Consider the following 14,251-nt stretch of genomic DNA (forward strand, 5'->3'; position numbering starts at 1 on the left):
TGTTCAATGAGTTATGCTAACACTGCTGAGAAGTATGTTAGTCCTTTGTTTTGCAAGTTATACACATTATATTATGTACATAATTATATATTGTGTAGTGTATATTTTACGTACATAATATGCTTGACATACTGCTAAGAAATAAAAGCACAGGGAATTTATTTGGCTTAGAGTCACCTTTAGTAGACACTGAATTTCTGTGCAGGATTTGATATTGATGTATTTTGAAAGGTGTCAAAAGTGATGTTGAATCTGTTATATTGCACCCTGAGCAAGTTTGCAGATGACACCAAGCTGAGTTGAGTGGCTAACACTCTGGAGGGCTGTGCTGCCATCCAGAGGGATCTGGACAGGCTGTTGAGTTGGGCAGAGAGGAACCTCATGAGGTTCAATAAGGACAGGTGTAAGGTCCTGCACCTGGGGAGGAGTAACCCCAGGCATCAGTACAGATTAGGGGGTTGACCTGCTGGAAAGCACCTCCACGGGACCTGGGAGTCCTGGTTGACACCAAGTTAACCATGAGTCAGCAGTGTGCCCTCGTGGCCAAGAAGGCTAATGGGATCCTGGCCTGCATCAGGAGGAGYGTTGCCAGCAGGTCAAGGGAGGTGATTCTGCCCCTCTACTCAGCTCTGGTGAGGCCACACCTGGAGTACTGTGTTCAGTTCTGGACTCCMCAGGATAAGAAGGATGTGGAGCTTCTCGAGAGGGTCCAGAGAAGAGCAACCAAGATGATTAAGGGAATGAAACATCTCTCATATGAGGAGAGACTGAGTGAACTGGGCATGTTTTCTCTGGAGAAGAGAAGGCTGAGAGGGGATATGATTAACATGTATAAGTTCATGAAGGGAGGATGCAGGGAAGAAGGGGGCAAGCTCTTTCCATTTGTGGCCAGCGATAGGACAAGGGGAAATGGGCGTAAGCTGAAACACAGCAAGTTCCATCTCCAGGTGAGGAGGAACTTCTTTACTGTGAGGGTGACAGAGCAGTGGAAGAGGCTGCCCAGGGAGGCTGTGGAGTCTCCTACTCTGGAGGTCTTCAGAACCCGCCTGGATGCCACCCTGTGCCACATGCTCTAGGTGTGCCCGCTTGAGCGGGAAAGTTGGACTAGATGATCTCTAGGGGTCCCTTCCAACCTTGAATATTCTGTGATTGTGTGATATAGAAGATGCTTGGAAACAGGACTTGGGAGAGCAAGCAGATGCATGCTATTTTAAATGTTTTCTAAAGAAAGATACACTCTGAGTTCTTTTAAAGGCATTGGATAGGGATGGTCCAAGTCTGGCCTGTAGGCATGTCTAGGGTGATAGGACCACAATTTATTCACTAAAGAGGATTCAGTCTAGAATATTGGTAAGTGGGGGGGAATTTTTTTAATGCATAAAGGAGAAAATGAGAATGGAATGGTATTTCTGTAGCAGAATGGAAGGTAGGTGTGAATCCTTATTGTGAATTCTGTGCAGGTACCTGCAACTTGTCTTGCACACCTTCTCTTACTGCTCTGGGATGCTGTAGAACAGCCTTGCCAAGACTGGGAGCAAAACTTTAAAGGGGGAGCTGAACTCTCGGCCTTGCTTCTTGCCACTCACACTTGGAACTTACAGGCTTTTTGCAGTTGAGGCTCTGTCATTTAAAAATCTCCCTGAGTGGGGACAGCATGCTGCTTTGCCCCCACTTGCTTCACTGTCTTGCAGTGCCAGCATAGCCCAGCAGAGAATTGGCAGCATGGGAGAAGTGCTGAAATTTCCTTGTGCCCTCTGCTCACTCCAGAGAAGAGCAGCATATGTAAACAGAGCTGTACCCAAGCTGAGATGTGATAGGCACAATTGACTAGTAGTCAGGAATTTTAAGAGATGCTTTGTCATGAATATTTCATTACTACATTAACTGAGCAAATAAATAACATTCTATTAATATTTATAGTTTCTTAGCAAAGGAATTTAGTGGTTAATAATTTCTAGTGCATCCTAACATTATATAGGCCCTCAAAAGATGTCTGCATCTAACAAGCTAATAATAAACCTCTTAATAAAATACAGACCTATGTATCTATCCTATATGTAGGATTTCACATTAGATCATTCCCTTTGAATTAAGTAGTGTCTATAGCTATTCTCTGCAAAGGAGAGCAAAATTCTTTGACACTTATGCAGTAGTAACAATTTTGCATGTTTTGCTMTCCCCAAAAGTGTTTAACTTTGGAAGTGACTGTACAAAGAGCTACTGATAATGAGCCAGCCTCTTGCAGTGCTAGCCCAGTGTGTATTTTCTTGTGTCTTTATGAATGCATAAGCTTTGTAACAGATAAAATATATATATATATATATTTCTAGCTAGTCCTTTTGGGGAACAAAAGCTGGGAGGTTTTTAATATTTGGTTTGCTTGCTGTTGCTTAGAGMGTTAAAAATGCTGATTGTCTGAGTGATGGAAGTTGTTATGCAGAACAAGGAGAGTGCAGAATTCCTTTGGTGCGAGTTACATGTACTGCTAGTATGTTTTGATATTTTTAATATTTTCATATTAATATATATTTGCCAAGAGTCAAGAGAGTAATGCTCAATTGTGGTATCATGACCAAGAGGGGGGGGGRAAAAAAAGTCTGGAAACAGCTATACACCTGTTATTTACTTACTGAAAATAGGCAGGCTCATTTTGGAGCTTAAGTCTTTAAATTCCTCATGGCTGTTCTGCCTTCCTGGTCAATAGCAACCCTCTAGACTTACAGACTTTGAGGGGAGAAGTGACACACACAGAAATGAGAGGAGTTTGACCTCGTGTCTTGACTGTGATACTGTGCCTCTCCCTCTTGCTGGTTCTGGAAAAGACACTGATGGATGTTGAATTAAGACTTGATCAGTGGGTTGCTACTCCCTTCACTCAGAATCCTTACAGCTATTTTTGCTGAGTGTAGTGATAATTACTTGTGTTGGCAGAGCAGAACTAATCTAATGTGTTTTGGCTGCTGAAGTCTGTGAAGGAGCCAGCATGGATTTCTGGGTTGAATTGTTAACCCTGAAGGAACAGTTCTGTAAGAACCACAGTGGTTACTGCTTTATCTGAGTGCTGAACAATGACCGTAGAGGTTTGTAGGAGTTTGCAGGAAAAGGCGGTTAATAGCAGTGTAACATGTGCCTGTTTTGGTAAGCCTGCTTTTGGTGGAGGCCCCTGAAAGAGGATGTGTCGGGTAACTGTCCAGCCTCATTTTACCGAAGATGAGCAACTAATATAAGAACAGATATTTCTGGAGGCACTTAATTTTCTTCTTTTATTGCATATGGCTGAATGAATTTGGAGGATACTAGCTATATCCCTTCTACGTTTTATGTAGACGCCGATGGAAAAATGCAGATCTGTATCTGTTGTTATTGCTGCCTTTATATTGTAGCAATAGAAAGTTTTGGAACCAGCATAGCATCTTGGCTCTGTGAGTAGGATGGGTGATGTTGCTCTTGTGTCATAATAGGGACTGTACAGTTTCCTGGATTATAATCTGACATTGGGATTTATCAGGGTTAAAATAGCATTAGTGTGAATTTTGTTACTTGTATCAATTAAGTTGTTACAACAAATACTAATATAACTGATAGGAGTATTGAAGAGGAACTCCGTGAGCATCAGACATTTGGCAATATGTATCAAAGAAGAAATTTTTGAGGAAACAAGTTCTTTAATTTGAGTTTTCTTGCACTGAAACAAGTTGTACAGACGCCTTGGTGGCAGAGTGTTGCAAAGTAATTCTTCTAGTTATGGCAATTTTTATTTTTCTCTTACTCCCGAAGAAATCTTATTGTTATAAGAAATGGCTAGAGAAGATAAGGCAGGGTTTTTTTTTCTTTTTTTTTCTTTCTCCTTCCTCTGCAATAAGTTCCAAGATCTGGGAAGTGCATGAGAAAGGAGTATTATGGCAATGATGTTGTCATCTTTTCTGCCTACTCTTTTTGTTTGATTCTTTTTTTTTGAGGCCATAAATGAATGTAGAAAACTCACTGTCTGTGAGTGCCTCCCCCGTTCCCGTTCCCTTTCCCGGGTTGAAGCCAAATTTGTTCATCTGATTACTTCTCTCTTATGCAGTCGTTTTGGATGCCTGGCCTTTCCCATTTTTTTTCCCCTTTTGACCTCAAATGCTTGCATTTACCTCAAACCTCCCCTGCTCCACTCCAGCCACCCCTTTGGGTGTCAAATGGGGTTTTTTAAAGATCTAGGCAGAGGTAAATAGCTGCTGCTGGGTGGTTTATCAAACAGAGCCCTTAAGGAGGAAGGGGCTTTCTCTGGGTGACAGACCTCCTCTCTGGAAGGAAACAAGTGGATCTAGTGGAGAATTAGCTAGGCAAAATTTCCCCCCTGCTTTGCTTTTACTCTTTTGTCATGGCTCCTAGCTGCTAATCACTGAGTGACTGGCTTATGTTTTAGGGCAGCTGTATTTGGAACCTGTTAATGTAACATGCAAAATGTGGTAAGTGCAGCGAAGAGGGGACAGGCATGTAATGGCTACACACAGAAATACAGGAATTGCTGTGCTGTTAAGAATTGATGGAACCATTTAATTTAAAAAGAGACACCCTCCAGCCTCAACTTSCTTGACATGAAGTAACCCAGTACTGTGCTTTGTAGTTGATGTCCGTTATGCTCTAGTATCTAATTACTCTCAGACTCACACATCAGTGTCCTGTGTGCTCAGCGTTTGTTCCTACTCGCACATCAGTGTCCTGTATGCTCAGCGTTTGTTTCTTATTTATCCAAAGTAGGATATGAATGAATGCCCATTAAACCAAGTAAGGAAATTGCTGGCTCCCTGGACATTCCTCCTTACTCATAACTAAATTGACATAATAAAAAAGGAATGAGAGTTGCAATAAATACAAATTGCTCTTCAACCAACTTAGTAAGTAAAAAGATGAATTGTTGAAAGTGCGGTCTGTCTTTGCTATGTACTTGCTCTTTCTTGGCATTTTGGTTTTCTCTTGCATACTGACTAGTATTGCTAAGGTGGGACTTGCATGAAAATGTCCAAGGATAGAAGGCCATGCTGAGAAATCTGTGTGTTGGTCTCTGAGCCTGACGAATTTCTCCAATATTAACAGTATATCCACATACTGAATATGATCTGTAGCAAATAAGCCTTTATTCCATTGAAAAATTTCAGCATTCAAGTACACTTTTTTGAGAGTTACCTATTTCATAAATAGAGAAAATGATTTTTTTTGCTTTTGCATTTTATCTTTTGCTTCCTTAGAGGCTTGGTTAGAGAAATCTCTCACCTGTGGGCAGCTCTAGACTCCTGCCTGTGCTGCTTTGTCAGATTAATGGTTTCTATTCAGTAGCTTTTGCAAAATATTTCTATACGTTGCTGTCAGCACACATAGGTGTGTTGAATAAGCCTCAAACTTTTTTTGTGTGTGAAGTGGCAAAGATTGCAGGTAGAAAACAGCATGCTTTTTCCTATAGCACTTTGTATAATTGTAATTTGGATTACTTCCCCTCTTCTGTCTTGGCATTTTGTGTCAGAACATACAATTTTATCAGTTATATCTGCTTTTTTTTATAGGGTGAATGTATTTTTGCAAGCTCTTGCTTTTAGTAAATGTCGTCTTAAAGCCCCTTTTGGAAAATAAATTCAATGCAGGTCGGAGAAGAGCCCATTGAGGCTATAGTCTGTTTTATAAAAGCTATTGATTTGTCAGAAGAGTTGGAATGCTACTGCAGCCCTGCAAAGGCTGTGCATGGACTGCTTGCAGCGGTGCAGCCTCTTATGCTGGGGGACTGTGGGAAGAACAGCGGTGCTTGAGCAACAGAAGGAGCCTGTATTTACAATRTATAGTGGTTAATGTGGAAATGGAACAAACGCATGTGGAAAAGAATACTTTTCCTTTAAAATATTGCCAGTGTACCTCTCAGTATTGTACTTATTCATTGCAGTTATTAGCCAAGCCCTTAATGGGAAGGGATTGCATTTTAACAGTCTGTTATGGTGACTTTCTCTGCTGTGGAGCTGTATTTGAGACTTCTTAGAAGTATCATTGCATCTGAAGTGCTGGTATGAGTCTTTTTTCTTGTATGTCCTTTGAAGTCAACACAGCACAAGAATAACTGACAGATCCTTCAATAAGCAGCTTTACAAACCTTTAGTGTTTTATATGCTGCCAAAGGAGCAGCTAGCAAGTCATTGAGATGTTAGAAATTGATCAATTTGACTATATTTTGAATCAAGAAGTATTTTAACTTCTTTTCTCTAACTGTGCTGCTGGAGAGATATTCTTGGAAAGTATTCCACAGTGGTCAGTTCTTTACAGGTACATTCTTAGCTTCATGAGAAAATATTCTCATCTTTCTAAATGCTTTCAGAGTCCTGATCATCCTTGCTGAATGGCAGTTTTTATAGTGTGTATGTGGGTGCTTGTGAAACTCTCTTCTCATGATATAGCAAGAGAAGAGCCAGATATAAGCTTTATTTTCTTGCTAATATAAGTGGCAGTAATTTTTTTAAACTTATATTTCTTGCTACAGTACTGCTGTGGTTTTACTTGTCTGTATGCAAATAATTCTCTACTGCTGTCCTGAAATAACAGGGTAGTAAAGAAGAGAGTAGTAATGTTTTCAAAGGAAATATTTTTAATTTGCGTTTTTAATGAAGGGAAACAAGCTCTTGTTCAGAAAATCAACAGTTCTTGTGGCTTCTGCTGATTAGACCAAGTGAGATGCCGAACCTTCACTCTGTAAGGGAACTGGGCACCCAACACCTCTTTATCCCTTTACTGATCTCCAGTGTTGTCTACCAAAGCATAATGCTTTTTTTCTGTGAAGAAACAGTAGTATAAAAGGCTTCCAAAATTTCCAAGAAAAAATACATAACTAGAGCATTTCAAGCTCTGTATAAAGAATTTCCTCATATATGTTTTACTGAAAAAATAAATGAATATAGTGTGGGCATGGTTTTATTTTCTCAGCTGCATCCAGGCAGGTACTGGGGTTATTGTTCAAAAACAAGTCTTTTAAACCATTTTACAAGTGAAATGAGAGTTACCAAACAATTAGGTGTCCAAATAAACTCACTTAGTATTTTTCCTGCTAACAGGAGGGATTAGATTGTATTGTCAGGGGTCTTATTATATCAAAGGCACCATTTTATGTACTCTGAATTCATGATGTGGTCCTGTCTCAGTGCTGGTGATTTGACAAATGTCTAATCTGTGATTTCAAGATGATACAGAAAATATAATTGTGTTGTAATTGTTACTGAAGGATTTAATTCTGTGTTATTGAATATTAGACTATAATAAACCTTTTTTAACATGTAACCTTCAATTCATGACTATTTCAAAAAGGAAAAATTGGAATCCTCGTCATTTTTTTCTGTTAGAATTTAATTCATTGCTTGAAACAGGATGAAAGCCAGTGGAATATGGTCTAAGACTTGTGGTTTCATAACTGGCTTCTGGAGAGCTTTGGTGCTGTTGGAATTCATTTAGATGAATTTTTCAACTCTCGTCTTGTGTCCCCCAACCAATGAAGTTGTCTTCTCTTTAATCTTGCACTGTTGAGTCAGTACTTATATATTACAACTTGATTATATCTCTGTAAGATATCAAATCAGATTATTTGAATTGGTATTTTGTTGTATTGCGTGGAAGGTAAATCAATGCCAAACCTGCCTGAATGAGCACATTGGTTTTTAAATATCCATTCAGTATGAGTATGGCTGTGACACTTATGTCTGAGTTATAAGTATTGCTTTTACTTAATCCGTCACTAACATGTAGTAATGCCATAATCCATATGAGCCGTATGCCATAATGTGCTCTTATGAATCAAATAACCAGTAGAGACCTTCAGGAGCTCAGTTTTAATTTTGTTTCAGTACTTAAGAGAATATTCAAAGCAAACTGCTGTTTGAAATACTGTTGCTCATAATTATTGTGTATTTTGCACTGTACATCATAGTAGATGGGTTTATTTGCTTTATTCCTTTCTAGCCTCTGATGATCATTGATGTTTGTAGATGAGCTCAAAGAAAATAATCTTTGATTCAGTGTAGAAATCAAGGTTGTTTAACAAACTGAAGGAAACTTACCTAGCAGAGAATTAATTTGGTTACTTAAGAGGGAAATTCTGCTCACAATGTCTGTACTCAGAACTTGACTGAATATGAAGGGAATTCTTAAGACTGAATTATAACCAACTGAAAATCATAATGTAGTGGAATTGCTAACATGTATAACTTAATTGGTAAATTTTGTAAAACATTATTGAGCATGTTGGTTGCTGGTTGATGCACGTTATGCTTATCTTTCTTCCCCTTTCCCCTCTCCATTTTTCTTCCAGTTTCTTTGCTTGAAGAATATAAGAACTTTTCTTTCGGCATGCTGTGAAATATTTGGGATGAAGAAAAGTGAACTTTTTGAAGCATTTGATTTGTTTGATGTGAGAGATTTTGGAAAGGTAAGTATCTTAATTATATCCCAAGTAACATGTGTTTTTCCTTTCTGATTGAAACTGAAGGGCCTATGGAAGTGCAGAAAAAAATACTGATACGGTTTTAAAGATGTAGAAGTGAAAGAAGGACAGAGGAATTAAATATGATGTTGAAAGATAATGAGGTAAAGCTGTACATCTCAAATACATAAAAAAGACAACATGGAGATGAGCACTGTCTGGAGAAGTCTTTTTGATAAATATTATGGAAACAAACCCTGCACATTTTCATTTTCAAGCTGCATGGCTCATGTTTCTCTTTGCAGACGCACTAAAACTTGCCCTTGATTGGTGTGCTTTTTCTTAATTTTTTTTGCAAGTTTTAAAAAAAAATCTCTAGGGGGTTCTAACACAGACACAGCAGTGGTTGATTAATACCACTGTTCCAACTTGCATAGACTAAAATAGGTGCTTCTGTGAACCCATGATTAGTTACTGTGAACGCAAAGCTCTTTTCCAATGCATTGTTCACAACCTCCTACGTAGTTGTTTGATCTGTCACTATTAGCATATATTCAGTTCAGCTTCAGTTTCTGTTTTTGAGTCATAGGGTGGCATTACCCAATCTCACAGAAAAGGACCTAAAAATTGTCTGAAGTCTGGTAGTGTAAAAAATAATCTCATTTGAATAAACCACTATTTTGAGCATTATTTTCCTTTTAAGAGCTCATACTTTAACTGTTTACTGTCCTCCTTACCTAGATATGGAAGCCAAAATGATCTGTGTGCAAATCTAAATCAAGGTTGCAGTATGGATTTTTCAAATGATACACTGAATTCTAATAACCAAAATGTTTAAATCTGTTGCCTATAAAGATAGCTAGACCTGAAAGTTTCTTTTGTCCTTGTAAATTATAGTTAAGGAAAAATCTTTTAATAAAATATTAAAACATATATATGATTTTGATACAAATTTCCTATATGGTTTATCAAAATCATTTAAATTTATTTTCCTTTTGTGCAAGCAGCAGAAATCAAAATTCTTTAATAAAGGAAAGTTACTAACAGTGTTCTTATTGAGGTATTTAGTAAGCCAAGTATCTTAATGCTTGCATTAAGTCTTTGAAACTTAGGCCTAATGCAGAGAAATCTTTTTCTGTTGTGTTTTCTGATTAATTGTGGAACTTTCTCTGTTTTATGTTTAGTGACACTTGAACATAGGTCTGATTTTTAATAGTCTAGTTTTGAAGAAATATTTTTTGCAGTGCAAAATATTAATGCTGCATAACTGAATTCCCTGAGAAAAAGTTCTGAATTAGGGTTGAATTTAGCCTGACATATATGTTTTTGGCAAATTGTCATTTTAAATCATTTTATTTCACAACACAGCTTTATCTGAATAATGCTAGAAATATTGCATCTTCCATATAGATATTTATCACTTTATTGCTCTTCCGAAAGTAAAATGGGATGCAAAGAAGTTCTTACCAGGTGTACTACCACAGCAAAGCTTGCATAGACTTGGTATACCTAGTGATGGCTGTAATGGCTGCATATAAGCAATGGTTTCAATGGCACGCTTCTTTGTGTGCTTGTGTGACCCTAGCAAAGTTGCCTTGTGCTGCCTATTGATAGCCTGATGGGCAAGAACAGGAAAACTAAATGCATAATGCATAGTGTCCAAGCTATAAACTGTACAGCTAGCATGCTGACTTATTTCTACAGCTTAGCCATGTCAGCTAGATGATTTTTAAAGCCTCATAGGGTTTTAATTCCAGATCTCATATAACATGTGTTACTCTGCAAATTCTGATAGTAGCTGTGGTAGGAATAAGAAAGCTTGTCTTTTGCTTTTTGTTGATATTCTTTTTTTCTTTTTTTTTTTTTCCCCCTACTGATTGATTTCTCTGTGGTGGTGTGTTTTTATTTTCCTATGAATAATATCTTGAATTAATTCATTGGTCTTTGCTCTTCTGGAATCCTCTTGAAGTTGTACGTGTGCAAAAGGCCAAGAAATCTAGTTCTTCACAATTTTTCTGCTACTAGTAATGAAGGCATTCTGCTGTTTTTAAGAATTATTTAAATATTTCTCCCTAAATATGTGCAAAATATGTTGAAGCAAAGAGATTACTGTATTTTGTAWTATTATTCTTGTTTAGAAACAGTCAAACATACGTTTTCAAGACTACTAGCCAAGTGACAACTAATTTGTGCAATTTCCAGGGCAATCTCCAGTGTACTAGGAGCTTACAMTAGCTGCTTGAGACTTCAGAAATTGGCAGATGCTTCTTAGTGGTGAGATGCAAATAAATTGTGGCTGAAGTAATACCATAAACCTTACGCGTTTGTACTTTTTGTTTTTATTTCAGGTACCTTATCTCACAACTACCAAGAGTGAGAGTGATTCAGTTCTTTTTAAACTTTGGTTAAAATGATTATTGATTATTGGACTTGTAATCTTATGATTATTTTAATCTTATTTTAYTTGATGTGACATTTTCATGGCTGTTTAAGCATAGCAGTGGAGTAAAGGAGAATTGTGTGAAAYGTAAATGAACAACATGCTCTCAAGGGAGTAGAAGCAGCAGATGGAGGGACTTGGTCAAACTGTCAAAGCTTATGACATGCCTGTTTAAGAGGTGTAAAATATTGACGGGGCGAATCTGCCTGTGGTGGTGGTTGGTAGCTCTGCTTTCTCGATATAGTCATAGACCTTTTAAGAGCCCTGTAAAGTATTTGTTAAAAAGCTTTTCATGGTAAAATTGGCTAGGGGTAAGCAATTTAGTAGCTAGAGGTAAATGAACTCTTTTCAACAATTTTGATGTAGCATGGGAATATTAGACTTGAACTTTGTGTTCCACTTTGTGGTAGCTCTTTGATCTCATAGCGATTAGAGTAGAAGGATGTATGCAGCATGGCTGGAAATTGGAGGTGAAGCTGAAGTAGCAAAATGATTGAGATTGAGGGTGAGGTAAATGGACTGGGAAAAGCAGATCCCTCTCAAGTATGTTTTTAATAAATGCCGTATGAACCTGGATATCATCTGGTATACTAGGAGGTTTTGTATTGTTTCAGATAGGCTGGCACAGATTTTGTCTTTATTTTTAAGCAAATTGTTCTGTAGAGAAAAAGAATATACTACTTCAGGGATCTTCCAATTTGTGTGTAKGTTTTTTAAAAAATGAATACAAATTCTTCCATGCTCTGCAGTATTCGCCCATTTCCCCTCAGTCACCTTTCTTTTAGTAAATCTCATTGCTGTTGTGTGAAGTTTCTGATGGAGCGTGAGCTGCGTCCCACGCGCACTGAGGTTCCAGACAGTGTTTTCATTCCAAATTCCACAGTGGAGAGTCATTTTTCACTAGCACAGGGCTGTCAGGCTCTTCCTTTCTACCTGGCTGCCAATATCAACAAATACTGTTGGTACTTGTTCTTGGTGTTCCTGCAGCAACACTCTCCCTTGCCGTTTGAGATGCCACAAATAAATAGTTGGTATTCCAGTCCTCTGAAGGAAGTTTCAAAGGAACCTGGTAAATAGATCTAGCACTCTGTTTTGTCAACAAATACTTGCTGACCTTGGAGCGGGGTGTGGGGTACTGTGAGGAAAAAGATTTCCGTGTGTTGTCAGAAATAGATTTTTGCTTATGCTGGCTTTAAGTATTCTAATTAACGTATTGCTGAATATAGGGCTGATCTCCATGACAAAACTGATTTAATATAAGCATAACTCTTTAAATCTTTGCTGAATCATATCAGTAAAAGTAAGTATATTTTCCAAGTAGACTGAAAGACTGAAAGATTTCTAGACATCTGAAGCAGGTGCCTAGAAATGACATACAACATTGAATCATGATTTAAAAAGGGCATTTGATATCAAATGGTCAAAACAAAATTGTTAATGCCTTACTTTTAAAAAGCACATATAATAGGCATGCAATGTAACATCTAGTGTAGCCAGCTCTCCAGTAACACTTAAAAGGCATGTTTGTGCAAGAGCAAGAAACTGCTGTGAAAATATTGGCTGCGTCTCCGAAGGTCATGTAGTATGTGATCATTTTAGTCACTCTGTTAGTACAAAGGAAATCCAGACTATGATACAACAGAAAGTCATGCTGAGGTTGAAGATCCTGATGTGCTGAAATTCCCTCAAGGAGGTGTTTAACTGATCCCAGGAACATCAGGCAGATGTGCATAAAATTCATGAATCAAATTTGACGTAGCTAAGAACAACCGCTAGAAGCAAGATAGTCGTGGCCAGGAAGAGAGAGGAGAAAAACCTTTTAGAAAATCTTCAAACTGAGGGGTTTGAGATGGACTTTGCTTGTGTCCTCTCTTATTTGATGAACTTAACCAGAAAGGTACTCTGGAGAAATTTGAGTATTTCAACTAATAAGATTTTATTAGAACTGCAGGCTCTTGGGGAACATGTCATGATATTAGATTATGCTTCTGGAAAAGTATTCAAACATGGAATGGGGAGTGTGTCTCAAGCTATTGAAACATTAAAAATTAGATTCTGTATCTTCACTTTCTAGTGAGGTTTTAAGTGTGGGGGGGGAGGGGAAGTGGCAGTTAGCTCAGAACTCAGCCATACAGTTGTTTTCGGGAGTGTTAGTATCCTCAAATGCTCTAGTGAGATGAGCAGCTGCAGAATGAAGGACGTGTAATGACCTCCTCTGCGTTGTCCTTGGGGATATGAGAGAACGAAAAAATAGGAGAAGACTTGGAGAGGTCTTGGTTTTCTTCTCTGAAATGCGTTGTGCACAAAAGGAGCAAGAAAATGCTAGCTGTTTGGAAAACTACTAAAATCCCTGGTTTTAGTGTTACGTATCATGCATGCTTGTGCAGGGTTAGGTGAAGGTCATGCACTCAGCAGGTTAACCTCCATTTTTTTTTCCTAAAGTATACTTAAAAAATATATTTAAAAAAAACAAACCCAAAAAGTTAGATCATATATTTAGATGGGATTCAGTGGGATGAATAATGTTACAACTCATCAGTCACCTTGAAAAAGGTCCTTTGAAAAATATGTAATACTCTCATTGTGGGATAGACAAATCACACAATACATTCAGGGCTTGCAATGGTTTCACTATTTCATTTGGTTTTGTTAAGATTTTCTATTGCATTGACCTTCATCAAAGAGCTTATACAAATTGATAGGCATTAACTTCATTAGCTTGAGCTTACAGCCTAAGTATGTTGAAAAAGGCTGAGTATTTCAGGATTGATGTGCCAAAGGTTTTAGTGATAGCATAGTCTATAACCTGCTGGCCTCTTCAAATGAGTCTTCATGAATTCCTTAAAAGTTTTTCATAATTTAATCAATTTATGATGTTTGTTGCCAGTTGATGAAAATGGTTATGATCTTCTTACCACAACACAAAGCAGTCAACATACCGCAAGTACTTGATCATTAATGAGAAATTCTCATCCAGGGAATGCTTGAGACTTCTTTTGGAAGTATCAGAAGACATTAACAGTGTGTTTTTTTCTTTCTTTTCTCTTTTTGTTGTACATTTTTTAAAATATTGTAGTTATTGATTCAGTTAATTTTTTTTTTTCCTGAAGCGAACATGACCAGGTTTGGAAAGTCAAGATTTAAAAAAAAAAAAAAAAAAAAAAAAAATTCTGAGCATCTGATTTGTATGTTCTGGAGATGCTGAATTCTTAGCATCACGCATACTTCATCATACCTCATTGAATGCCTGAAGTATGGAAAGGAAGAGGAGAGGATCACTGGTCCTTGAGTAGGTTTAAGACTTTTATCCTTTCACAGATTTGCCCATGGAAATATATTTAAACTGTCATTTTAAAGTCAGCATTAATTTTCTGCCATAATCA

General features: G+C 37.7%; 1 protein-coding gene across 1 annotated transcript in view; it reads left to right on the plus strand.

Moving 5' to 3' along the window:
* VAV3 (vav guanine nucleotide exchange factor 3) overlaps positions 1 to 14,251 on the plus strand; it is a 142,935-nt gene that overhangs the window by 19,762 nt on the left and 108,922 nt on the right. Inside the window, exon 2 of the mRNA XM_026043890.1 lies at positions 8,318 to 8,434. Within this exon, the coding sequence (XP_025899675.1) occupies positions 8,318 to 8,434 (117 nt within the window). The remainder of the gene's footprint in view (positions 1 to 8,317; positions 8,435 to 14,251) is intronic.

Source organism: Nothoprocta perdicaria, unplaced genomic scaffold (assembly GCF_003342845.1).
Source record: "Nothoprocta perdicaria isolate Ctin4 unplaced genomic scaffold, notPer1 scaffold_34, whole genome shotgun sequence".
NCBI lineage: Eukaryota > Metazoa > Chordata > Aves > Tinamiformes > Tinamidae > Nothoprocta > Nothoprocta perdicaria.